Source organism: Cornus florida, unplaced genomic scaffold (genome assembly GCF_030987335.1).
Source record: "Cornus florida cultivar Cherokee Brave unplaced genomic scaffold, ASM3098733v1 CherokeeBrave_3.0.0_Hap2_Chr03, whole genome shotgun sequence".
Classification (NCBI taxonomy): Eukaryota; Viridiplantae; Streptophyta; class Magnoliopsida; order Cornales; family Cornaceae; genus Cornus; species Cornus florida.
The window spans coordinates 47,769,248-47,796,825 of record NW_026775573.1 but is presented as its reverse complement, the minus strand read 5'-3'; the positions used below and the strand labels follow the sequence as shown (position 1 = coordinate 47,796,825).

Sequence of the window (27,578 nt, the reverse complement as noted above, 5' to 3'; positions counted from 1 at the left end):
TTCATTTTGTTTTTATTTGTTATTTCTTGTTAAATTCTTGATATTTTTATTTTTCTTTATGTATCTAAACTACCAGTTGTATATACGGAGAGAGAGAGAGAGAGAGAGAGTCACACACACACACACACTTTGACTACCAAAAAATTTTATAGCTTCAACTCCTTAAAGTTTTCAAAATTGCTAATTAAGTACTGAAGTTAGTAATGTGTAATTTACGTGTAATTTACGGTTTACAAAACAACTAAAGCAAAAAAATATAATAAGAAAAAGGTTATACAAACAGATTTTTGACTTAAATGATTATAATAAAAAAGGTTAAATTGCATTCGTATATAATTTAGTATTTAAAGCTAAACAGATTATGTCTTTGTATTTTACTATCTTTTTTTATTGTTATTTTATGTTTTTTTTTGAAGCTAACGTTGATGTTGTAATTCAAGTTTTCCAAGACTTGTGATCATCCTCAGCCTCAAACTCAGACAAGTGGAACTTTTAGAAAATAAAAAAATCCATGTTTAATTTCTGTTATTCAAGACTTTGGTTTTGCCATTGGTGTTGACAATGAAATGAGTGAACAGTATCCCAAGTCAAATTGGATGGATCCATTATCGTGGCAGGGAAGTTTGTGGTGGGCAGTTGATCTTCATTTCTACATGGGCCCCACCCATTGGTAAAAGATCCAGAAATGAAGGTATATACAGTGTATATATATATAATGTCTGAGTTTTCTTTTACATATATGATCAACGAATTTGATATCATAAATTTGTAATCAGATAGAATTGAAGAAGATGATGATGATGATGATGAGTAGCCGCATAGCGCTTGTCACGCTTTGGCTGCTATCATTCTCAACTGCCTTATTATTATTATGTGATGGTACTTCACATGTAGTTTGCAGTGAAAAAGAAAAAACAGCTCTTCTCAATTTCAAACAATGTATCAGTTGGGATCCTTCCAACAGGCTATCCTCATGGTCCGGACTCCAACAAGATTGTTGTACTTGGACTGGAGTCCGCTGCAACAATGTTACTGGTCGAGTCATCCAGCTTCACCTCTCCAATCCATACAATCACTTTGATGATTATGAATCTTATGAAACGCAATTGTTGGGTGGGAAGATTAGTTCCTCTTTGGTGGAATTAGAATCTCTGATTTACTTGGACTTGAGTATGAACAATTTCAGTGGTTCTACTATTCCAAGTTTCTTTGGTTGTATGCCGAGTTTGAGATATCTCAACCTCTCTTATGCTTATTTTGAGGGATTGATTCCTCATCAACTTGGGAATCTCTCTGGGCTTCGTGTTCTTGATCTAATTTCTTATTATGATCAACTTTATGTTGATGACCTTAGTTGGACTGCTGGTCTTCATTCCTTGGAATACATTGACATGAGTTCGATTGACCTTGGCAAGGCGGTTGATTGGCATAGACAACTGAGCAACCTTCCTTCCCTTTCAGAACTACGTTTGTCCAACTGCAATCTCCAAGGGCCGATTTCTCATCAGCTTGCCAATCTATCGAGCCTTCGTCATCTCGATCTAGGATTTAATTTTGTACTTTATGCTGATGATCTTAGTTGGATTGAAAGCCTTCATTCCTTGGAATACCTTCACATGAGCGGTGCTGACCTTCACAAGGCAGTCGATTGGCTTCAATCGGTGAGCATGCTTCCTTACCTTTCAGAGCTGTATTTGCCCTTCTGCCAACTTGAGAAAATGATTCCACCTCTTTCTTATGTTAACTTTACATCTCTTAAATTCATTGAACTTCGTAAGAACAATTTCAATTGCAAGATACCAGATTTGTTGTTTAATTTCACTAGTAACCTTCAGTCTCTTTACCTATCCCGCAATTCCCTATATGGTCAAATACCTAGCATCATTTCAAAACTTCGCCTGTTGAGAGAGTTAGACTTGGGAGACAATCATCTAATTACAGGGGAAATCCCAGACGGGCTTGGGCAATTGAAACATCTTGAATATTTGTCACTTACGGGGAACTCATTGTATGGTCCCATTCCAGCATCTATTGGAAACTTATCGTCCTTGAGATTATTAGATCTTTCTGATAATAAATTGAGTGACACTTTTCCAAAAAGTATGGGGTTCCTCTCAAATCTTGAGAAATTATTGGTAGGTCATAATTCCTTAGGAGGCATTGTTTCCGAAGTGAATTTTGCCAAACTCTCAAAATTGAAGTATTTGTATATGTCTTCAAACTCTCTTTTCTTCAACGTGAACTCTAATTGGGTTCCTCCCTTTCAACTTGAGATGCTTAGTATGAGCTCCTGCAAAATGGGTCCAAGTTTTCCTTCATGGCTACAAACACAAGTATCTTTGTACTTATTAGACATTTCCCAATCGGGAATTTCAGGTGCAGCTCCAGAATGGTTGTGGAAGTGGGTGTCAGGTATTGATTCTATCAATCTCTCCAACAACCAGATAAATGGAGACATATCGAACGTGTTCCTAAACTATAGTTTTGTTGATATTAGTTCTAATCGTTTCGAGGGTTCATTACCACGTTTGTCTCCAAATGTTAGATATTTGAACCTTGCAAACAATTCTTTCTTTGGACCCATTTCCTCATTCTTGTGCCAAGAGATGAATGGAGAAAGTATGTTGGAGGTTCTGGATGTATCAAATAATATATTATTAGGTGAACTTTCTCATTGCTTGATGCATTGGCAACATCTGACCCATGTGAACGTGGGAAGGAACCACCTGTCTGGTAAAATTCCAAACTCATTGGGTTCGCTGAGGTTTCTCGAATCTTTGCAATTGCATGATAACAATTTCTTTGGAGAAATACCTTTATCATTGCGAAACTACACCTATTTGAGCCTCATTAATTTAGCTGGAAATGAATTTACCGGACTCATTCCGAGTTGGATTGGAGAAATTTTATACTTGCAGGCTCTCAGCTTAAGATCCAATAAATTTATCGGCAATATACCGTCACAAATATGCCAACTTTCTGAGCTTAAAATCCTTGATCTTGGGAATAATAACCTATCCGGACCGATACCAAAATGTTTGAAGAATATCACTGTGCTGACTATCACAAATTCTTCATATCATTACAGATTTGAAATTGGAGAAAGTTTTAATAATAATATTCCAACTGAATTTTATTACTACATATTTGCTAGATATGGAGTAAGTTTGAATAATTTTCCACTTGGAGTATACTACAAAGATATTCTCTCATTGGTGACAAAAGGGAGAGAATCAGAGTACAAGGAAATCCTTGGACTTGTTACGAGCATAGATCTCTCACATAATAATTTATCTGGTTCAATTCCAGATGATTTTTCTAGTCTTGATGCATTGCGATTTTTAAACTTGTCTCATAATAAAATTACGGGAAAGATACCGGAGAACATTGGGGGCATGAAACTGTTAGAATCCCTTGATATCTCGAGAAACTATATTTTGGGTGAAATTCCTCAAAGCATGTCTAATTTGACATTTCTGAGTTACTTGAACTTGTCATACAACTTCTTAAATGGAAGAATTCCTACGGGCACCCAACTTCAGAGTTTTGATGCAACTAGCTACATTGGCAATGCTAAACTTTGTGGAGCCCCTCTCAACAACAATTGCACAAGAAGAGAAGAATCTCAAGGTGGAGGTGTGACGTCAATGGAGGAAGAGGAAGAAGAGCATGAAATGGTTTGGTTTTATATTGGTATGGGTCCAGGATTTGTGGTTGGATTTTGGATTGTTTGTGGTACTCTTCTCCTCAAAAGGACATGGAGGCATGCTTATTTTCAGCTTCTTGATGATATGAAAGACCGGATCTATGTGGCTATATTGATAAAGGTGAATTGGTTCCGCAACAAGTTCAAGAGATCTAATGAAACATGAAGAACATCATCATCTTCTACAAGGTTTTGCTTCCACATTTCTTTCCTTTTAATTTTTTATTTTTTCCTTCTTGTAGTTGCTACTCTGTTCATGCTCTTTATCTATTTACTAATATACTGTACACTTGGTAGTCTATTTTTGTAGTCATGCTAATGTTATATGAATTATCACTTTAAATATATATTAACTTACATTTGCTATGCAAAAACCCTTCTAACACAAATAGATGAAAACAACAATAACCAGGAAAAGGAAATAATTTTTTTTTGAAATATCCATTTAAACCAAACCCTCTTTGATTCAGGAAAACCAAAATCATTCTGACTACTGATCAAGCCTTTGGTTTTGAAAAAGAATACCACAGACTTTGGTTTTGAAAAAGTGGACTGGTTTAGTTCTAAGTTCCCTCAGAAAAACTAGGAAGTAATTTTGTTTCAAATGTAAAGATTGTGGTTGAACAAAAATCATATTTGGTTAAATCTATTTTATTGCAGATTGCTGATACAATGAATAATTCCCTGCTGGACGTTTTGGATCAACCGGGAGCTAGATTTTGAATGTGGTTGTGGATCTGTTGTTGGTGTGATAATTTGGTTGCTTTGTTGGTTTGTTTGTCTTTCTTCTTTTCTTGACAGCAGGCTTTTTTTCTTCTAATAAGTGGTTTTCTTTTATGGTAATGTAATGAGGAGGGTATGCCTTCCTATCCAATTGTATTGTGTGGCCTGGTTGTGTTATAAAATCTGGTTTGCTTAGGAAAAACAAATGTGTGTGACTTCCAGGTTCAGAAAAGTAGAGTGAGAAGAACAAATGTGTGTAATGTGTGTGTGTGTGATTGTTGAAGAAAGTAGAGTGAGAAGAGGTCCGATTGTGAGAGAGCTCTGGAATTGCAGCCAAGAGTGATGGTGGGAAGTTCCGATTTGCTCCCGAGATAAAGGAACAGGTGAGAGTGTTTAGGGGTTTTTTTTTCTCAGAATTACTGTGTATGGCTTGCTTAATTTATCAAGGACTATGCAGCACCTTCGTTAAGAATTGTGGGGAGGTTTAGACCTAGTTCTATGTACATTTAATAATTTGAAGCTGCTACTTTATGATGGTGATTAATTGCATTTGTAAGTGCAGAAGATCAAGTAAATCATCTCTTTGTTGTAGCTGAAAACGTCATACTCAATAATTAGCAGTGTAAATAACCTTATGTTGTTACAATGCTCCTTTTGAGATGAGGGTTATTATTATTTTTTTTTTCAAATTTTTTTTTTTTCTGGTTGCAAAACCTGGGTAAAGTTTGATTTGTGCACAATAAATTTCTATGCAGATAGATAGACACAAGATTTAGCTATGTGATCGTAGGCAACAAGCAAGTAGACATGAAAAGAATTGGAAGTCATGGTGGTTGTCTCTTCAAAGATCTGAAACAAGCTCTATGTGAACATAGGTGAGTTGCACAATTTTAAACAAAGAAAAAGAAGAGCACACTTAAAAGTCACATTTATGAACAGATTGACCAAGGAAATAATACACAGTAATCTATACGCATTCATGCATGAGTTCAACAAAAAATATAAGGGTCATGCCAACATGTCTCTCAATGCTTACCACCATAGTTACTAAAACCACCTATTACATATGAATAAATGAAAATATATAACTTTACCTGTAACTACCTAAGTATTTCATTTTCCACTCCAAAATAAAAAAATCTATTTTAAATCATTTGACCCAAAACTTGTATTTTCGAATTCTATTTACCTAGAATTTAATGAACTGTATAATTCTACATATTTTACTAAAAGATTACATATATACTTAAGATATGGAATAGGAGATCTATTTTCTTGCTTAGAAAAAAATATGATATTTGCAAAAATAAAAACTCAACTCTTCTAAAACCATTTTTTTTTTTTTGGAAAGATAAATGTTAATTGCATTAGAGTAACTGTGTAAGGCCCCAAACTCCGGCCCATGTGAGGAATGATGACGCATATACAAGGCACAATTTTTTAGCTATTTTGTGTAAATAATGAAAGAACCTAGTGATGTGTCTACGAAGATCCTGTATCTCTATTTTGTAAATCCCAAACAACGTACTAAATTCAATCAATGTCTGGCTTTTAAGGTTCACCATACTTGGATTTGGATGCACTTCTCTAGCTTTGTCTGATAGGCTGAAAGAACGTATTACCTCCCTTGCCAAACAAACTAATAATATAAAAAATCTAGCTTGAGAACTAAAAAAATCACTCATAAGCACACGAAGAAGACACCAGGTTTGTCAATCTAACTTGAGAACTAAAAAAATCACTCATATAAGCACAATTCAAAACAATCTCCTCTAGGATAAAGTGTCTTACCAGTATTCTGATAATCCTAAGCTTGTTTCGTATTGCCTTGGTCATAGCTTGTCTTGTCCACCACTTAACAATGTTCACAGATTATACTCCCGCTTTGGATTGAATATATCTGTCGATGCTTCCTTCCTGCAACGTGGGAAGAACGAAATTCAAGTCTTCATATAATGCAAGACAGAAAAATGTAAAAAAGTATAGTGACCTGAACAGATTTTGCAACCTTAATCCTTTGCATTGACGTAGTTCAAAGGATTATGGAAAAAAAAAAAACAAGGAGGTTCAAGGATTACAGGAAAATAGCTCATATCCCCAAAGTTTACATTGAAGTTCCAAGAAGTCGTTTTCTGTATAGGTTGAGCAACTATGAGAAAGAGGAAAGACGAAGAAAAGTGTCCTGACCAGGTTTGAATCATCTTTACTTTTCTGTTCTTTTTCTTAACTGATTTGCTTTTACCTTTTTCTGTTATCCTTTTGAATAATTAATTCGCTGTTTAGCATAGAACACATGCCGGGAAATTAGAGAACAGTGAATATTAATGATTGCATTAATTCTAATTTAGGATAAACAAATATTCAGAAATGCTTATTTAAGTCTAACAAACACCCTATTAAACATTTTGAAACTGATTCCGATCTCTCAAGATTTATTATGATATGTGAAACATCTGAGTCTAACAAACACCCTTTAAAAGACACTGAAACCAAATCTAATCTCAAGATTTGTTACGATATATGAGAAGTTGAGAACTATCTTTTGTATGGGATTGCTTGTTAAATGGCAAGTGCATAATCTTCGAAATTATTCTGTGTCGTAATCTGCTTTTCCTAGTACATAATGACAGTAGGCACAGTCTATACTCTATAGACCTTGTTGCATCATTACAGGCAAAGTTGTCATAACCTAATGCATACCATGAAAACTGGACTAAATATTGTTTTAAGGATGGTCGTTTCGTCCCTGCCTTGAATATCCTGATTTTTTTCTCTCTTCTACATTTTGCATAATTTTTTCCAACAACTGAAGAGAACGACAGTTCATTTTCATTGTTATTAAATTATTATGTTACCATGGTTGGAAAAGTGTAACAAGTTCACAACCTGGTCCATAGAAGTGAAAAAAAAAAAAATGTCTCACCTTTTTGCCATTAACTAAACACAAACAGCAAGAAGAAGAAGGCGTAACGACCCGAACCCGGAGGTCCGAACCGTTAGCCGGGTCCTTACTCGAACCCGAGGTCATCTATGTCAAACCCATAATTTCTAATGTCAAAACATCACCCTTAAGGTCATGGTTAAGCTTTACGACTGCTCATTTCAATTTTCCAAGACTCCGGATAGATTACATTGAAGAAAGGAACAAAAAGAGCAAAACAGATGCACTTCGGTTGACCGAAGTGGAGCTTCGGTCGGCCGAAGCAACTTCCGGACCGGTTGACCGAAACAGACATTTCGGTCTACCGAAATGGGACTTCAGCCGCTCCTAAAGTCTTTGGACGAACCAGTCGACCGAAGCAGGCATTTCAGTCGACCGAAATGGCTCTGCGCGCCCCACCTACTACTGGAAAATGCTGAAATGGACTAATGATGTAGGGACCCTTTTTAAAATGCTCTAGACTTGATCTCAAAACATTTCAAGTGCTAAAACCATATACTATTGTCATGAACATCAACATTCTAACAAGACACAACATCATTAAAGTGCTTTTAAATAAGGATTCATCATAGTCATTTCTTTTTAATTTAGTTTACATCAAAATGGTGCTAAAGCACATAGTTGAAGCACTAGGCCATGATAGCAAGTTTAATTACATCCCAAAATATGCTTTTACAAAAGAATAGCTCTAAGATACAAAAGTTAACAAAATGGACTTCTAGCACCCTCAAGCTTACGGTGGATTATTATCCGCCACTTCCTCCCCATGACCTGAAAAATGTTAAATATGAAGGGGTGAGCAAATTGCTCAGTAGGTGGTGCCTAAGACACACCTCTTGTAACCCCGTGAATCCAAATAATGAATAGGAATAGAGGATAGGGGTCATACTACGCCAAGAAAGAATACAACATCAATTCCAAATTCAAAGTGAACAATGCTGTGCCATGAAATGCAATGCTATGTATGTCTGTTAGCATTTATGATACCACGATTTATGGTATAACTTACCATAATAGCCAAGATATGATAGGCCCAAATCATAGGATGTGATTTACCATATTATCTGTGAGATATGATAGCCACAAATCATGTATTTGACTTTATTTACGCATATGTCTAGGCATAGAATATGCAATGATTTGATTTAGTTTCCTTTCTTGTAATATGAGCATGTGCTCATTTTATCTATAACTACTAGAGCTGTGAATGGGTAATTTATCTCATTCAAGCCTTTACGCAATTCTCTCTTTTCTCTTCTTTTTATATATTTCTACTTGGTATCAGAGCCAACACCTTTCCACACCTTTCAGCAGCCTTGCTACTTGTGCGACAGCTACCTTAGGCTGTTTGTGACATCGTGTGACGTTGCCTACACATGTTTTTCTGTGTTGCTGTTTTGTGAACGAAAACAGGTATTTTTAAGTTTTACAATTTCTTTTTCACTCTTCTAGGATTGGGTAAATTGGGATAGTTGGTTTCCAACACCTAGAAGGGCTTGGGTAAAAAAAAAATAGTTTACAAAGAGGCTCCGAATATTAAAAAGGAGGCTGTCTGGCTATATGTAAGCGGGCAGCGCTCCTTAAAAAAGGTATGTATTTGGATTTTTCGGGAATGGTCTGAGGAGACATTGTTTATGGTCTGAGGAGACCCTTTGATTTATTAACAGAATTTGTGGTGTTTTTGGAGTTCTTTTTATTGTCGTGTGACATATTATGGCAGATTCAGGGTCCTCGACTGTTAATTCTCTTGGTTCATGTTCTGTGGGTGGTGGTGCCATTTTTCCCACCAACTCATCAAAAATCCAGGACTTCAAATCACCACAGTGAAGTTGGATGGTTCCAACTATTTGATTTGGGCACAGTCTGCCAAGATGTTCATTGGTGGCAAAGGCAAGATTGGCTATATTACTGGTTCTGAGAAAGAGCCAGCTGAGTCAGAGAAGGCATATCCACAGTGGTTTGCAGATAACGCTATGGTTATGTCTTGGCTAGTCAATTCGATGCAACCAAACATAGCTGTTGGCTATATGTTTATGAAGACTGCTAAGCAGATTTGGGATTCAGTTCAATGCACTTATTCTCAGAGGCAGAATAATGCACGAATTTTCAAGCTGGGGCGAGATATCACCAGGATTTCTCAAGGTGACTTGAAAGTTTCAGGTTACATCGCCAAGCTTCGTGCTATTTGGGAGGAGATGTCATATTATGATTCCTTCCACTCTTGGAAGGATCTAGATGATGCAGTTTTATATGCAGGAGTTGTGGAGAAGAATCGAGTGTTTCAGTTTCTTGCCGAGTTGAACGACGAGTTTGAGTATGCTCGTGTTCATTTATTGGGCTTATCTTCATTCCCGACTCTTGGGGATGCATATTCCTATGTGTTGTCAGATGAGAGCCGCCGGACTCATCCATTAGGAGTTGCTTCTGTTGATCGTTCTGCTATGGCAGTTCGGATTCCCAACCTTTCAGGAACTTCACCATCCCGGTTAGTTCAAAGCACTACCACAGGTCCTCCTCTGGGACCACAACGTGGACGGTGTGACCATTGCGAAAAAATTAGTCACATCAAATCTCGTTGTTATGCTCTACATGGACGTCCACCGTAACAAAAACAACAGCCTCGATCCTCTGCATATTCTGTTACACAACCAGTCTCGCTCTACATCTTCTGCCACAGTTACCTTGACTCAAGCTGATTTGGACAAGTTCAAGCAATTTTTCAACCAAATGGAGGCATCATCTCAGCCAACCTCCACTTATGCCCACTCAGGTACTATTGCGTCTGCACATAGTGTATCTACATCTTCAACACCATGGATCATTGATTCTGGTGCTTCAGACAATATGACTGGTATGTCCTCACTCTTCCAATCTTATAGTATCTGCTCTGGCCAACGCTAGGTCCGCCTTGCGGATGGCTCTCCATCTTCCATTGCTGGGAAGGGTCACATATCAGTTACTCCTTCATTAACTTTGTCAAATACACTTCATGTTCCAAAGTTGACTACAAATCTTATTTCTGTTAGTAGCGTTACCAAACAATTAAATTGTAGTGTAACGTTCTTTCCCTCATTGTATTTTTCAAGATCTGGTGTCGAAACGGACGATTGGCAGTGGGCGTGAAGTGGATGGTTTATACCTGTTGGATGCTCCTTTGTCATCGCAAGCACATTCAGCTTCATTTTCTAATACTGTTTCATCTAATAAAGCCCAGCTTATGCGTTGGCACATGCGTTTAGGACATATTTCTTTTGGTTATTTGAAACATTTATTTCCTTCCTTATTTTGTAACGTGGCAGTGTTAGATTTATCCTGTGAAACATGTCATATAGCTAAACATGTTCGTTCCAATTATCCTGCTAGTAGTAATAAATCTGCTTTAACACCTTTTGATCTTGTTCATTCAGATGTGTGGGGTCCTTGCCCAGTTACTTCTAGTCTTGGATTACGATATTTCGTGTTGTTCATTGATGATCACAGTTGTGTTACTTGGGTTTATCTTATGAAAACCAAAAATGAGGTATACACCATTTTTAAAAATTTTATGACAATGGTTCAGACTCAATTTGGTCGTACCATTAAAAAATTCCAATCTGACCAGGGTACAGAGTACACTTATGGGGAGGTACAACGGTTATGTATAGAATTTGGGATTGCGCATCAGCTGGCTAATGTTAAAACTCCTCAACAGAATGGTCGTTCTGAAAGAAAGAATCGCCACATCCTTGACTTAGCCAGAGCAATCTGCATTGGCATGAATGTTCCCCAGTCCTTTTGGGGAGATGCAGTTCTTACCGCTGTTTACATCATTAATAGGACTCCTTCTAGGATTCTTAACTTTGCAGCCCCACTCTCAATCTTACATCCCAATTCATCTCTATTTTTTATTCCTCCACGAGTCTTCGGGTGTGTGTGCTTTGTTCAGCAGTTGGGGCAAACTCGTACAAAGCTTGACCCCAAGGCTTTGAAATGTGTGTTTTTGGGCTATTCTCACTCTAAAAAAGGTTATAGGTGTTACCATCCTCCCAGTCGTCGGCGGTTTATATCCATGGATGTTTCTTTCTTTGAGCATGCACCATACTATAGTGGTTCAGTTGGTTCTCAGAGTGAATGGTTCCCATTGAATATAATGGATGATCACCTTCTTCCGTCTTCAACTCCTCTACCATTACCTGTTTCTTCTTCTATAATTCCTCCTCGTGATACCCCACCAGTAGGGGGAATTGTTCCTTTTTCACAGGTTTATAATCGGAGACAACAGGTACAAGCTTCTACTCCCACAATCGACTGCCCTATTCCTTCGGCACCAGCTCCGCCTTCTCAAGCTATTGTTTCGCTTGATGATCGCCCATTCCTCTTCGAAAGGATAAACGTTCTTGTACTTACCCTATTTCTAATTTTGTTTCTGATTATGCTCTCTCACCCTCCTATCGGAGTTTTCTTGTTTCTATTGCCTCGGTTCCTGTTCCTTCCAGTGTTGCAGATGCGCTAGCACAACCTCAATGGCGTGATGCTATGACAGAAGAACTACAAGCACTTGAGAAAAATCAGACTTAGGACATGGTTCCGCTTCCTATTGGACGAAAGGCTGTGGGTTGTCGTTGGGTGTTTACAGTCAAGCATAATCCAGATGGGTCAGTTGCTTGTTACAAAGCCCGATTGGTTGCCAAGGGTTATGCTCAGACTTATGGCATAGATTATCAAGAGACTTTTGCCCCTGTTGCCAAGATGAATACCATCCGTGTATTATTTTCCATTGCTGCAATTCGATCTTGGCCTCTATTTCAGTTAGATGTCAAGAATGCCTTTCTTAATGGTGATTTGCAGGAGGAGGTGTACATAGTTCCTCCTCCGGGCTTTCGTTCTCCTGCTCATTTTGGTATGGTATGTCGTCTTCGTCGTTCTCTATATGGCCTCAAGCAGTCTCCTTGAGCTTGGTCTGATCGCTTTGGCACTGCTATGCTCAAGTTTGGTTTCCATCAAAGTGCAGCTAATCATACCTTGTTTTTACGTCATTCAGGCGGTAAGACAGTTGCTCTCATTGTGTATGTCGATGATATTATTCTTACCGGCGATGATACTACCGGAATTAATGAGGTTAAGAGCTATCTTGGCCGTCAGTTTGAGATTAAGGATCTTGGTCCCCTACGATACTTCTTGGGCATTGAGGTGGCTCGCTCCAAGACTGGCATTTTCATCTCTCAACGCAAGTATGTTCTTGACTTGCTTTCTGCTTCTAGTCAGCTTGGCGCTCGTCCTACTGATACTCCGATTGAGCAGAATCATCGGTTGGCTGATTCTGAGGGGGAGTTGTTGTCAGATATTGGTCAAAATCAACAACTTGTGGGGAAGCTCATCTATTTATCCATGACTCGACCTGACATTGCTTATGCCGTGAGTGTCATGAGTCAATTCATACACTCTCCTCGTGCCCCACACCTTGATGCAGCTATTCGGATTCTTCGCTACTTAAAAGGGTGTCCAGGCCATGGTATTTTGTTTGCTAATCATGGTCACTTAACGTGTTGAGGCTTAGATAGATGTTGATTATGTAGGATCAATTTCAGATAGGAGGTCTACTTCAGGTTATTGTACCACTATTGGTGGTACCTTGGTTACTTGGCGCAGTAAGAAGCAGAATGTTGTCTCTCGATCTAGTGCAGAGGCAGAGTATAGGGCTATGGCTCTTGGGATAGGTGAGTTGCTTTGGCTGAAAACCTTGATGACAGGCTTGTGCCTTCCAGTGTCGCTTCCATTCTCACTCTACTGCGACAACAAGTCTGCCATTAGCATAGCAGCAAATCCCGGGTCAAATTTGCACTCCATTTGTCACAAGCTCTTAGCAGCTTGCAGACATTCTTACAAAGGGCGTTAGCAAGATTGTGTTTGAGAATGCATTGTCCAAGTTGGGCGTTTCAGATATCCACGCACCAACTTGAGGGGGAGTGTTAGCATTTATGATATCACGATTTATGGTATAACTTACCATAATAGCCGAGATATGATAGGCCCAAATCATGGGATGTGATTTACCATATTATCTGTGAGATATGATAACCACAAATCATGTATTTGACTTTATTTATGCATATGTCTAGGCATAGAATATGCAATGATTTGATTTAGTTTCCTTTCTTGTAATATGAGCATGTGCTCATTTTATCTACAAATACTAGAGCTGTGAATGGGTAATTTATTTCATTCAAGCCTTTACGCAATTCTCTCTTTTCTCTTCTTTTTATATATTTATACTATATCGCTCCCCATTTTTTAAAAAAAAAACCATCCTTCACTTTTCAAACTGTTAATATAACCCGTCCGTTGGTGACTCCGCAGCGACACGAGAGAAGGATTGAATATTGTTCCCAACCCTTGGTACCTCCGCGACATCATTTGGGGCCGAGATAGCTCAACCACGCGAGGGTACTCTTCCTAGTTCCCTCTAGGCTATATTAACACCACAGCCCTTTGGTGACTCCGCGGCGACCGGGTTTTCATAAAAACATTTTAATCAAAACTTCTTCCCAAAAATTCCCCTTTTTCATTTCCAACAAACCATTCCCATTTTTCCTCCCAACGCTCATGCATGGACATGTCATGCTATACATATGTATTCATCATTCTTCAACTTAAACTACACAAGAAAATTTCACATGCTCTCACGTAACATTTCTAGCAAATTAACAACAAAATGAGTATAGAAAATTAACACTTAAACATGCTTTCCATCCAAATAAAGTAATACACATAATTACATGCTTCATATACATATTTAAGCCATTTTAAAACAAAATCAACACAATCTAGCATATCAACGACAAATAGCAAGATTTTAACTCACATAAGCACAAGAATGCATGGATTAGAAACCCCTACCTCAAGGAGGATGAAAAAACTCCCAAAATGGGTCCCAAAACCGGAATCCCTAGAGTGCACTAAAACTGAAATTGCTTATATGGATGTGAAGATCTCGCCGTGCTCTCCGCTATGCCGCAAACGGCTTCCAAAAATTCCAAGTAATGAAGGAGGAATCAAGACTTGAAGTTTGCTTCCAAAACGAAAAAGAAAAAGTGAAGAACTAGAGGAGGAGAGAGTGAGTTACGGGGAGAGAGAGAGTGAGAGACCAAATGTGGTCTCTAGGCCACTAAGTATGTGAGTGGTGGGTCCCACCACCAACATTTTAAATTTTTGACTTTTCTTTTTCCACCACACATGTAAATATACAACAATTATACACATACCACATAAAACACATGATGCACATAAAATAAAATATATGATATGCAAATGGACCTAACTAAAATTCCCGTACGCGACAATACCGGTAACGGGTCACAGACAGGACCGTCCGGCCAGAAAAACGGAAAAATGCCGAAACGGCAACCCTTACATTTCAAAGAGCTCTGAACTCAATGAAATGCCCCAAACAACTCTTTGACACATCCGACACACTCTGCAGTGTCCGGTGTGCAAGATGTGAAAAGACGAAAATGCCCTTGCAACGACAAAATTCCCAGAAAAATGAAAAATGGAGAAAGTTGGAAACGTTACATAAGGCGACCGTAAAAGTAATCCAATTATGTGCTCCTCAAGCTGCCTGAAAACACATGCACAAATTGAACAAGTGACATATCCCAAGAAGGTCAAAAGGAAAAGGAAAAAAAAAAAAGATCATGGTAAAGGAAAATTTCAAAAGTATGATCTCCTTTCTAACTCTACATCCATGGTAGTTGCACAAGCAAACATATATATATATATATATATATATATATAGTTTTACTCAAAAATGCATCATAAAGAGTATAAAATCTAAAAAAAGAAATAAAAGAGAGGCCAATTATTAATTGGTAGTTGCAATTCGTAGAATGAACTGTGATCTTGTTTACTTGAGGAGTTGAGGTAATGATTTGTAAAAAATTATGACAATGAACAAGAAGATAGAAGAATAAAATGGAGTTCTATGGTAATAAAAAAATTAAGATGAGAAAGGATTTACCTTGGATGCTAATCTTATTGTTTAATATAAACATATGGGATGTGAGCAATCTTTGGCCAATCTTCCCCTATTTCTCTCTGGCATCTATCATATAAAACGTCATCACAAAATGTAATTCTCAGTTCTTGTAATGCAGCAAGCCAACGCATTCCTTCGGGCAGTGATGTCAATTTGGGGCAGTGGCGAATGGAATGTTGTTCCAGTGATGTGAGGTTGCCAATCCAGTTTGGCAGAGTAACTAGATCCTCAATTGAACCTAAAGTCAGAGACTTTAATTTGGAAAGATGAAGAAACGAAGAAGATGAATAGGATGAGGACGACGTAGACATTGTTGGGGTGTAGGACACTGTCATCATCATTAACTCTTGTTCAACTAGCTCCTTGCTGACCTTATTGAGTTGTAGTTGTTCAAGACATGGTTGCAAAGTAGGCATTGATGCCAAGTTAGGGCAATATTCAATGGTTAATTTAGAAAGAGAAGGAAACGATGGGAGCCAATAATGTTGTTGTTGATGCTGCTGCTGGTCTCGTAAAGTTGCCGTTGCTGTTGCTTCTGCTTCTACGGATTTGCTCCTACACCATCCTTTCAAATCAGGCAACCAAGAGAGTTCAAGTTCTTTGAGGGATGGAAATAATGTTGGTGTTGGTTCTGATCTTGTTCTTGTTGCTGCTCCTCCTCCTCCATTGGATGAAGATGGAGAAGAGGGTAAAGACTGCTCACTACCACTGCCACTGCCACTACTACTGTTGTCTATGTACTCCAGGGAATCCATAAAAGAAAGAGTCAAATATTGGAGAGAAGGAAGTTTCCCAAATGGTGGAAGATGTTTGAATCTGTGACAGCCATACATATAAATTGTGACTATATTTGGGAGGGATAAGCCAATTTGGTCAACCATCATCCAACTTGGGAAACTCACTCCCCCGTAATACCCTATTTTCAGCTCCTTCAGATTCGGATGTGGACGTAGGGAATCCAACGATGACTCTTCCCCATAATATAATAACAGCGACTTAAGGTATTCGTATTCTTTCCCTTCCAAGTAGTTTGTTTTCTTGATCATTTCTGCTGCTGCTGTTGCATTTTCTACACACTGACTACTTGAGTCCCGATGTGGGCGTACAATTTTTAACGTTCCCCGTAGATTGTTTAGGCTCCCCAATTCATTCAAGCCGTTGCTATTTGAGTCCACTACAAACCTTGTTAATGTTAGAAGAGACGTCAATTGCCCCAATCCATGCGGCATGCCAGTCAAGGCATCGCACTCATCAAGCTCAAGATGCCTGAGGCTGACCAATTTTTGAAAATCTCTTGGCTTCTACAAGTGTGTAACACTTATTGAGTTTTAGAGCCTGCAAATTTTGCAACTTGGTTATGGAATTTGAGAGAGTTGTGATAACATTACCACTGAGATCAAGATACCTTAAATGTTTCAGCTTGCTTATGTAACTCGGCACTGTCTTGATGTTCAACTTGGACAGATCCAACACGCGTAAACATTTATAAGTAGAAACAATCCTTTCAAAAACTGTTTCTTATAAATCTTGATTCTTCAAAATAAATGTGCGTAACTTGTTGGCTCTCATCATGTGGGTTGGAATTTCAAATAATGAATTTACAAGATAAACAAATGACACATGACGACTTCTTTCGGTAACATATTCTGCACCTGAATTCAAAGTGGAGTTCTCAAGCCTTGTCACCGATTGTGCAAGGTCGTGGACAAGATCGTGCATTTTACAACTTATTATGTCACCCCATTTATCTCTTCCAACGTCTTGAAAAAGGGACCTCCTCAGTAAATTCATAAAATACAGTTCCCCTACATCTTCCAGTTGTTGATTTTCATATCCTAACTGAATGAATCCATTTGCAACCCACAATTTGATTAATTCTCGTTTACTAATCTTTTCATCTTTCAAATATAGGGAACAAAATGCAAAACATATCTTCAGATTCGAAGGAAGGTGATCATAACTCAACTTTAGTATTGGCAAAATAACATCCTCTTCTTGAGCTATTTTCAACAAATCATTGTTTTTGAAAAGCAACCATTCAGCATCTGTATCATTAGAGTATAATAGGCTTCCTATAGCTTTTATGGCAAGAGGAACTCCCTTACATTTCTTTACAATTTCCTTCCCCATTATTACTCGACATGGATTCTCCGACTCTTCCCCTTGTTTGAATGCCAATTGCTTAAAAAAAGACCATGACTCCATCTCAGACAAGCCTTCTAAAATATACAATGAATTTGCCCTTGTAACATTTGCAACTAATTCAGTACGGGTTGTTACTAAAATCTTACTTCCCGTTGAACCACCCATCAATATATCCCTTAGTTTCAACCAATTGTAATGATTCTCATTCCACACATCATCTAACACAAGTAAATATTTTTTCCCATCAATTTTTTCCCTCAAGCGAATTTGCACATCTTCAAATGTGAGGCCTTTACAAGCTTCAATACCCATGATTTTTAGTGCAATGAGTTTCACATCAAAGGGGTCGGAAACACATACCCACATCTTAAGTTCAAAATATTTAGTGACCTCTTCATCATTGTATATTAGTTGTGCAAGTGTGGTCTTTCCTAGTCCCCCCAATCCCAACTATTGCAACAACTGACACACTCTATTGAATGTTATTGTCCAATAACATTTCTACGATACTTTTATCACCATCCCTCCCGAAAACACTTTCTGCAAGAACAAAAGAGTGAGTCTCCTCCCTCTTAGTATTCTCAACACGCAACTCTATAGGCTGTTCAATGAGGTAAAATTTTTTCCTATTTTCGGCAATTGTCACTAGTATCTTTCCAATGACCTTAATATCATGAGCCATCCAACTACTGAAAGCATATCTTTAGCCTTTTGTTCTGAGTCATATCTTGGCACCGAAGAACTTCAGTGGGGAGTCATCGAGCAAGTCATCAGCATCATAAAATGCATCATTGAGCTTTTCAAGCCAGTCTGCAACTTCACAGGTTGTGGCTTGCTGCTCCTCTGCATCAACAAGTGCTGCTCTGATCGTAGAAACCGTGTTTTCGAGTTTGTGAAGCTCACCCTTTACACCCCACGCCAGTCCGATCTCTTGGAGAACCGCTGAACCCAACTTCTTGATAATTTCAGTTACAGTGTTGTACAGAATTGTTTCAGCCATTTCTTCTTGTTGAGATGGATGGTTTATAGATTCTCTGTGGAGCTGCTGAACAAGTTATCCTCAATGTTTTATAATTGAGTGATGAAAGAAAAGTCTACCAATACAATTCATAAAAAAGAGAATGGTGGAAGTGAAGAACCATGTGGACCTCTCCAAATATTTTGAATGCTAGTATGCTCAAGTGGTCCTCATCACTGATTGCTAGAAAACAAAATGTAGAGAAAAGTCTCCATAATTGAACCCTAGTCTCCATAGTTGATTGGACAAAAGCAGAACAATGACAGCCTTCTGGACTGATTTGTGGACTTGGTTGACGAGGAATCAACTAGATTTAAATCCTATGCTGGCCAACCATATATTTGAAATAGCAATATATATACACACACATACATGTAAGCATGTGTGTGTGTAATTGACTGTGAGATATATATATATATATATATACATATTGAGGAGACTGTAAAAATATTTATTTTGTAATTGGCTAATTTCGTTGTCAAAACAAGTCCTATCGAGTTGTAATTTTTCAGTTCAAAAATTCAAGATTGAAGATCGGATGCGGATTTGAAGAAGTTCAAGTGTTCATGTTTTAATACACTCCGGGATGATGAGAACAAGGCTTTAGGAAGTTTTGTGAGTGTGTGAGAACACTTAGGAAGTTTTGAAAGTTTTTAGGGAGAAATTACATTCTGCGTAACTTGAACTAGTTCAAGAATTTTTCGAACAGGTTCAACATCTGAGGGTTCTGTGAAAAATTCAAGACTGGCCAACTTGAACCGGTTCAAGAATCAAAAGGGTTCTTCGAATTATGCACTAGCCATCTTGAACCGGTTCAAAGAATCCTGAACCGGCACAAGACTGGCCATCTTGAACCGGTTCAGCCTTTCTTGAACCGGTTCAAGAATCAAAAGGGTTCTTCGAATTATGCACTGGCCATCTTGAACCGGTTCAAAGATTCTTTGAACCGGTTCAAGACTTCTAATCAGGTTTGGTAACTTCAGTTTCCTGATCTGTTTTGATTCCTTTTTGGTCCAGATTTCCTTCTAAAACCTACACACGAATTTCACTTGTTTTACAAGTATTCTTAGGTCTTCCAAACTTTTATATAATGCCTCTTTCATTCATTATTGAGGTATGGCTTTAAGGAACAAAAATTCATTATTTTGATAAAGCCTTTAGAGAGAGATTTTTCAGAAAATCAAATTTGATTTTTCTGATTTTATTTTTTAGAGCACACACATATATTCATGAGTAACTTAGTAGTGTTGTTCTCTATCTTATCAAAATTGGAACTTAATTGAAGATTCAGATATTCCAAAAGAACAGATTTATTTCTTCTACATCAAAGTTCAAATCTTGAAGAAAAGGGGTGAAGCGATCACACTTTGAAAGGGTCAAAGCGTTCGAGGAGTGTTGTTTGATCTACCAACAATCCTTCTACAGAGATCAAGAGTAAGCCTGAAGTCAAGAGCTGTTGGACGGGACCTTGCAAAGCCAGAAGATTGTCAACGATTGGTGTTTGGTAGAACAATAGGGTGTGAGCCTGAGTCAAAGTCCATTGTACTTTGTTTCAAACATAGTGGATCGGTTTACTTTGGACTGCACAGTCCACGAGGTTTTTCCCACAACAATTGGTCTATTCTACCAATTGGGTTTCCTCGCTAAAAATCCTAGTGCCATCTCTCTAACTCTTGCTTTTCTTTTCAGTATTCATCTTTGTGATTATGGATGTTTAATTGATCATATTGCTTAGGTAATTTAATCAATCACAATAATTGGGCAAGTTGACCTAATAATCTCATCTAGGTCATTAAAGAAGTTAATAACAATTAAATCAACTAACAGCTTCCGCACCGCGTAACCTCACATTTAGAATCAAAGCGGGTTACTTGATATATTGAGTAGATCATATTTGTTGATTTGTTGTAATTTTTGCATCATGTATGAAAATATATCTTCTGTTGATATGTTGCATTTACCTTCCTTTTTTTATTCTGTCACAAGCATGCAAATTGAGTGGTCTAAGTTTAAAAAGGATTTTGAAAATTTGTTAGAGAAATTGAATCTTGCGAAACTTGATAGAGGTATTTATAAGTTAGAAGTTTCTGTTTCTAATAAAAATTTGGAAGAACTTTGCCATAAAAATTTGAATCTTCATAAGGTTGATTTTCTGGAAAAGGAACTTGAACAGGTAAAAATGTTTAATAAATCACTTGAACTTAAAATTGATAATTTAAGTACCGAGTTTGTTAAATCAAAACAGTCTTCTCAGAAATTTAACACTGACACTTGCTAAATTGATAAGTCGAACGATTCTTGTTGCTTCTCCAATTGTTGTTCTTTTATCCATTTTGCCCAGTCCCAACCTATTTCACGATACTAAGGTGTACCACAAAGACGAGGAATGCGTTCTAATTATACTTGAACCTTGAAAATGACTGTATTGCTCTTAGATGACCTTGGGTTCGGTTAAGGACCCAGATAACGATTCGGAACCCCGGGTTTGAGTCGTTACAGGTCAGCCTATATTTCTATGATAATTTTTGAAAACCTAGTTTTCGTGGACAGTTTTATAATCCCTAGTTCATAATGCCATCCGCAGTCGCCTCTCAATTTTTTCCAGAGCCACGTCAGTTTTTCCAAGAGCCACGTAAGAAACTTCTGCTCTCCAAATTTTGGCCTCACGGCCCTCACCGAAAAAAATAATGCAATATCCATTATCATGAATTAAAAACAATTACAAATAAAAAACTAAAATAGACAAAACAAGCCAAAAATTTAACAATAAAAACAACCCTATCTTTGATAATACACAAATACGTATAAAATGAAGGAAGCGAAGCTAAGAGGAATCAAACCCTGATACTGGCATTGTCGACTGCAAGAACACCCATCGTCGTCGACTGCAAGAACACGCATACCTACGGAAAATTTATTCTGATTTTCAACAAACTCAAAGGGGCAAAGAACTTGAATGAAAGGAGATTATTGGAAAAGTGTATTTAGAGAGAGATGAAGAAGAGGTAGAGAAAGAGTGTGTGTGTTTTAGAGAGAGAGATGTACACGCATACGTACGGGAGATCAGAGATGAGCACATAACACAAAAACTTCCTCTGATTTCTTCTACAGTCTTCTCTTCTTTATAACAACAATTTGGAATACCCATATGAGAACAGAGCCCAAAAACAGATATCACAATTCACATAACAAATATATGGGTTCTCAACAATTGAAATTGAAGTATTCTCAACAAACTCAAAGGGCAAAGAACTTGGATGAAAGGAGATTCTTGGAAGATACCATAAAAAATTTCAAAAAATTTGGAGCTCTCTTAAATGAAGCTTAGAGTAGAGAATGAAGAATAAAGATGTGTTGGATATGGTTTGGATGATGATAGGAGTTATTTATAACGATGAATAATTTTTTTTTTTCACATTTTTTTCAAAAGAAATAGTTGTTAAAATAGGTACATTGGCAGGTTTAAATTAGGGGGGAAAAAACACTTTTTTTTAGGTAAAAAAAATTTAAATTATTTTTTATTTATTTTGTAAGTCAATATAGTCCTTAGGCACTATTTGGGTCAATCAAATAGTGCCCGAGGACTACATTATTTATTTATTAATTTTCTAAATAAAATAAATACCAAAAAAATGGAAAAAATAGCTTTTAGGGGCAACATGGTCCTTACTGTTTGGACCGTTGCCTCCTTTTTAAAAAAATAAAAATAAAAAATAGCCGTTGCGGCACCGTTTTGCAATTGTTTATTTTTTATTTTTATTATTATTATTTTTTAATTCTAGCATCAAAACGACATCATTTTGAATAAGAATTTTAAAAAAAATATTTAAGCGATCACGTGCCAGCTCGCCAGGCCAGGCCCGTGAGCACTAGTGGGCCCGCTTCCCTTAAGCGAGCCTGCTGTGGCCCAAAATTGAGCCAGCCAGGCTCGCTAGACCAGCCCTATAACAAGAGGGCTGGATATGGCCTAACACAGCTAAAGGTTTGGTTGGGGAAAGCGTACACTACTCCTACCATATTTGCATATGCGTGGGCAGAAGCGATCTGCCTTCATAACCACAAACTTCATCCTGATAAAGATTACACCCATGTCCAGCCCAATATAATAGGATTTTAATAAATTGGCCTTATCCAATCTTCACCAAATACTTGGCCTTGTTTTTTAATTGGGTTGAATAGAAGAGGGTATTGATGGGTATAAAAGAGGTGAGGGTGTAGATGTGTGATAGTGGGGAAGTGAAGTGTGGATACATGATGGTATGGATTGGATGTGTGAATAAGCAAGGGCATGGTGTGAGGTGCGGTTGCATTGACATTTTATACATTGCATTGAATGTGATGGTGATGAGGATTATTTAAAAATTTAAGTGCCGTAAGTGAAATCTCTCGCATGACCCCACTCCTTTTTCCTATTCATTGTGTGTAAAGTATTGGATTACTTACTTTGTTTGAGGAGGTGCCACTTAGGCAATCTCTACTGAGCCGTTGTGCTCACTCCTCTACATTTGTCAGGGCTTGGGAAAGAAGTGGCGAATGACGGTTCACCACAATCTTAGTTTGGAGATTTGAAGTTCAGTTTTGCTAACTTTTGTATTTTGGAAACCCATTCTTTTGTAAAGTGTCACCATAAAAATGTATTTCTTTTGTAAAGCATGGTTGTGTACTGTAATTATGACACTTGATAATAATTTGATGTAAATTTGAGACTATGTAGATGTTTGATGTTGAATGGGCCAATGGGGGAAATGAGGTTATATTTTAAGAAATTATAAATGCCTTCCAACTGTATGTTTTGCTTTGAATTCGGAATTAGGTTGCGTATCAGGTTTTGTGCGGGTTGGCTCATAACAAGCCTAGTCTTTTTAGTGTTATCTGCTGCAGATAGCAGCTTCTCAGGGCCTGTCGGCCGGTTGACAAGGACCATCAGCCGGCTGACAGTGCAATTTTTGGTATTCCACTAGGTCGAGTCAGTGTAAATTTTGTTTCGGCCGGCTAATAAGCACAGTCAGCCGACCAAACCCCCCTTGTCAGTCGGCCGACGTTAGATGATCGGTTAGCCGACAGTCCCCTTTTCTGAAGTCCCGAGAGTATTCAACTTTGGGGATCGTTTCAGCCGACCGACCCTGTGGATCAGCCGGCTGATTACGCACTTTCAGCCAGCTGACGAAGGGCCATCAGCTGACTGACCTTTCCATTAGCTGGCTAACCCCGCCCATTGACTTGTACCTTTGACTTCTCCTTCTAAGTTGTGTTTTAGAAAGACTCTGGACCCTTGAATGATCTGTGTATCCCCAGTGAGCGTAGGAAAGGATGAAATTGCCCTTAGTTGACCTCGGGTTCGCGTAAGGACCCGGTTAAACAGTTCGGGCCCACGGGTTCGGGTCGTATAATGGAGGATGTAATCATGTGTGGCTGTGGTCACTGTTCGGTCGAGGTTGCGTTGGGTCACTAGCACAAGGTTACGAGTGACGTAGGATGTGAGATTCTTTGGATTAGGATTTTGAGGTATAGCATGTTACGTTGGGTACTCAAAGACGTACTCCGTTTTTGTATCCTTTCGTCTTTCTCTTGTAAGGTGGGTTGATTTCGGGGACAAAATCCTTTTAAATTGGGGAGATTGTAATATATCTGTTTTTCACCATTTTCCTTTTTTCGAAATTTTCTGATTTTTAAAAAGGTATTTTCGTCTTTTCTCGTTTTGCGTGCCAGACACCGTCGGGTGTGTTAGGTGTGTCCGACAGTTGGTTGGGGCATTCCATTGAGTTCAAGACTCTTGGAAATGCATCAGTTGCCATTCCGACATTTTTTCATTTTTCGAGCCGGACGGTCCCGGATGGGACCCGCTACCGGAATTGTCATGTACGGAGATTTTGTTTGGATCCATTTGCATCTCATTTATTTCATTTAATGTGATTTGTGTGGTTATAATGTAGATTGCATGTATATATATATTTTGTGGTAGAAATAAAAAGTAAAAAGATATTATGAAGTGGTGGAATGTAATTAGTGTGGCCAAGAGGCCATTTTGGCCTCTCATTCGCTCTCCCCGGCTATCTCTCTCTCTCACCCTTTTTCCTTCCATTTTTCTTTTCCTTTTTATCAAGACTTCAATCTTTGATTTCTCTCTCAATTTTGAGAAATTATTGGTGCCGTTTGCGACAAATCGGAGAGCTCAGCGAGATCTACACGTTGATGTAAACAATTCCTTGTTTGGCAACCTTGCAATTTCGAATCTAGGGCTTGAGAATTGGGGTTTTTGCATCTAAGTGAGGTAGGGGTTCCTAATTCACATGTTCTTGTACTTTTGTGAATTATTTCTTCTTAAATTATTGCCTAGCATGCTTAATTTATATAAATTCTTGCAAAAGTTGCTTAGATGTTGTATATGAAATGTGTAGTTGTGCGTTAATTGACGTCTTAAGATGAAGCATGCTTTTATGAAATAGAAATTATGCTTATCAAGCTAGATTAATGTTGAATGAAGGCTTAAAATGTGTATTTTAGAAATTTATTTTGAAAGGCATGTGTGATTTGAATGTTGATTTGAAAGGGCATGAATTTCCTATTGACATGGCATTGAAATATATGAGACATCCATAGTATGGCATTGCATTTCATGGCACGGCATTGTTTATTTTCGATTTGAAGTTATTGTATTTTCCCCGGCATAGCATGATCCCGTTGTCTTTATTTCTATTCGTTGTATGGATTCACGGGGTCACAAGAGGTGTGTCTTAGGCACCACCTACTGAGCAATTTGCTCACCTCTTTATATTAACATTTTTCAGGTCACAGAAAGAAGGTGGCGGATGATAATCCACCACAAGCATAAAGGAATTAGAAGTGTATTTTGCAACCTTTGTATTGAGAGCCATTCATTTGTAGAACTTCATGGCAAGAATGTATTCAAGTTTGTTTAACAAGGCTTTGTAAAATAACTAAGTACTCTTGACTCTATTTTGATGTAAATGGGGCTATTGTAAAGATCTTGCATATTTCTCATTTGAATGGGGAAAGAAATGTTGCATTGTAATTATTCTTGATGTATATGATCATGGAACGTAGTATGTTACTTCTCAATGTGTTTGGGACAGATTTAGATCAGTTTCCAGGGTTCCATTCAAAGCTCTTCTTCATTTTTACACTTGTAGCAATCTAGTATCTGATTCTGAGCTCGAAGGGGCCGACCATTCCAATAGCCTCAGCTACTGTTTGGGTCACAACTGGCCGACCGAAATGGCTACTTCGGTCTACCGGTTCCCGGGGGGGGGGGGGGGGGGGGGTGTCGTTTCGGCCGACCGGTGCTCTATTCCGGTCGACCAAACTGTAGCAGCTGGTAACTTTTTTTGTTCCTTCCTTGATTCATTTAAACCCCAAGCCTTAGAGAGTTGTTTTAAAGCCTTTTTAAGCATAATTAAGACTTGAGAATGATGTGTTGACCCTAGACATGATGAGTTTGACTGAGCTGACCTCGGGTTCGGGTAAGGACAATCACAGAGCATGTGGAGGAGTTTTTCTACCTGTTTCTTCATCAGCTGTTTTCCCACCATTGTGTCCGGCATTGTTTCATCTGGTTGTGGTACACTCTCCTGCAACAATTTGTGAAGTAAACTAGTTAAGATACGTCAACGAGTCCTACTAATCTTGTGAATTATGTTTTGAATCTAAGATGAAGTGATGCAGATTCAATCCACAGGATTAAGTCGAGTTGTGGTATTAAATTAATAAAATTTAGAACGATCTTGCAGTCTACAGGCAATCTAGTCCTGCATCTCTAGTGATTGTAAGATACATGTAATCTTCAACCAATATTTTCTTAATTTTCACCTCATTCAAGGTGTGGTCATACTTAAACTTTTGTCATCAAGTGAATTTCATCATTAAATAACTGATTCTAAAAACTGTCTTTACATCAGTACAAAATATAGGGAAACAAGAATATGAACGCTGACAAGGAAATGTTGTTACTTTTAGCAAAATCTAGTGAGCATTACATACGTCAAATGGCGGTAAAGATCTGAAGGTAGTGTCGGGATAATTGTTACTTTTAGCAAAATCTAGTGTTTAATGCACCGTCTGAATATCAGAAAACAAGGAAAAGTTGCAGAGAACATATCTATGAAAATTCTGAGGAGCAAAACAGCATTCCTGTTCTTGACTTGCCATACTTTTGAGCAACACAGCATTACGGTAAACTTATATTGTCAAACCACTCAGAATATCCAAATTCTGGCCTGAGAACTAATAAAATCACTCAAAAAAACAACACCAGGTTGGTCAATCATTTCCCCCATAAGGGAGGACAACCTGTATTATTAGTTGTAAAGCAAAATTCGAAAAAATCTGCTGAAGGGTAAAGCGTCTTACCAGTAATCTGATAATCCTAGACTTGTAAATGTCTTAAGGTTCACAGCTTATACTCCCACTCTGGATTGAATATCCGTGCTCCACAGAGAAGCCCATTGCTTCATTCCTGCAACATGGGAAGAAAGAAATTAAGTCTTATGCAGGCAGAAAAATGTAAAATAAAATGTATAGTGACCTGAATCAAGTTTTGGAACCTTAATCCTTAGCCTTGATCACGAGTACCAATAGAGAACAAATCTCCAGTAACTGCCTAAGATTCTTTCTCCTGACTCATCTTCATCAAACAAAATCTAGTATAGACTACTGATAATAATCCCTAAGCCTTGTCCAATTTTTTTGTGGCTGCTCACGCTTGATGGTTTTTGTAATCACCCTTTTGGCAGATTCCACCCTATTTCTCTGTAAATTTGCAGAAACTTCATATGCTGAACAAACAAGTAAAAAATTTCTATCAAGTGAGGGTAAAAAAATCCCGCCTTAAAGATCAATGTAAATTGTGATTAAGGTACGGATGATCAACAAGTTTTAATGGATTGCCTGTCAAATGGCAAGTACATAATGCTTGAAATTCTTCTATCGAAGTGACATCATATACTTTTGTTAACGCATAATGCCTCTAGGCACAGTCTATGGATCTAGTTTTATCACAATAGGCAAAGTTGCC

At 37.9% G+C, this 27,578-nt stretch overlaps 2 protein-coding genes across 19 annotated transcripts in view; one reads left to right on the top strand and one right to left on the bottom strand.

Annotated features, from left to right (window-relative positions):
- Window positions 1-715: 715 nt before the first annotated feature.
- LOC132300437 (receptor-like protein EIX2) lies at window positions 716-4,635 on the top strand. The gene is made up of 2 exons (XM_059797490.1): window positions 716-3,895; window positions 4,367-4,635. Exon 1 carries the CDS (start codon window positions 792-794, stop codon window positions 3,870-3,872), a length of 3,081 nt encoding a protein of 1,026 aa, XP_059653473.1. The 5' UTR covers window positions 716-791; the 3' UTR covers window positions 3,873-3,895; window positions 4,367-4,635.
- Window positions 4,636-4,650: 15 nt separating this feature from the next.
- The window catches only part of LOC132300438 (disease resistance protein RGA2-like), a 36,876-nt gene continuing 13,948 nt past the window's right edge, over window positions 4,651-27,578 (bottom strand). For 3 of the 18 annotated variants that reach the window (XR_009480428.1, XM_059797491.1, XM_059797497.1), the window contains exons 4-8: window positions 27,109-27,339; window positions 26,068-27,020; window positions 21,605-21,667; window positions 21,388-21,450; window positions 4,651-6,346 (exon numbers count right to left, since the gene is read on the bottom strand). The gene's annotated coding sequence lies outside the window, so the exon portion shown is untranslated. Of the gene's footprint in view, window positions 6,347-7,802; window positions 8,142-14,921; window positions 14,968-21,387; window positions 21,451-21,592; window positions 21,668-26,067; window positions 27,021-27,108; window positions 27,340-27,578 lie in introns of those variants that run through there. The other 15 variants (XM_059797492.1, XM_059797498.1, XM_059797494.1 and 12 more) reach the window with 15 other exon arrangements.

What these genes read in the sequence shown, in the direction of transcription:
- LOC132300437 (XM_059797490.1), top strand. Translation starts at nt 792, where the DNA reads ATGATGATGATGATGATGAGTAGCCGCATAGCGCTTGTCACGCTTTGG.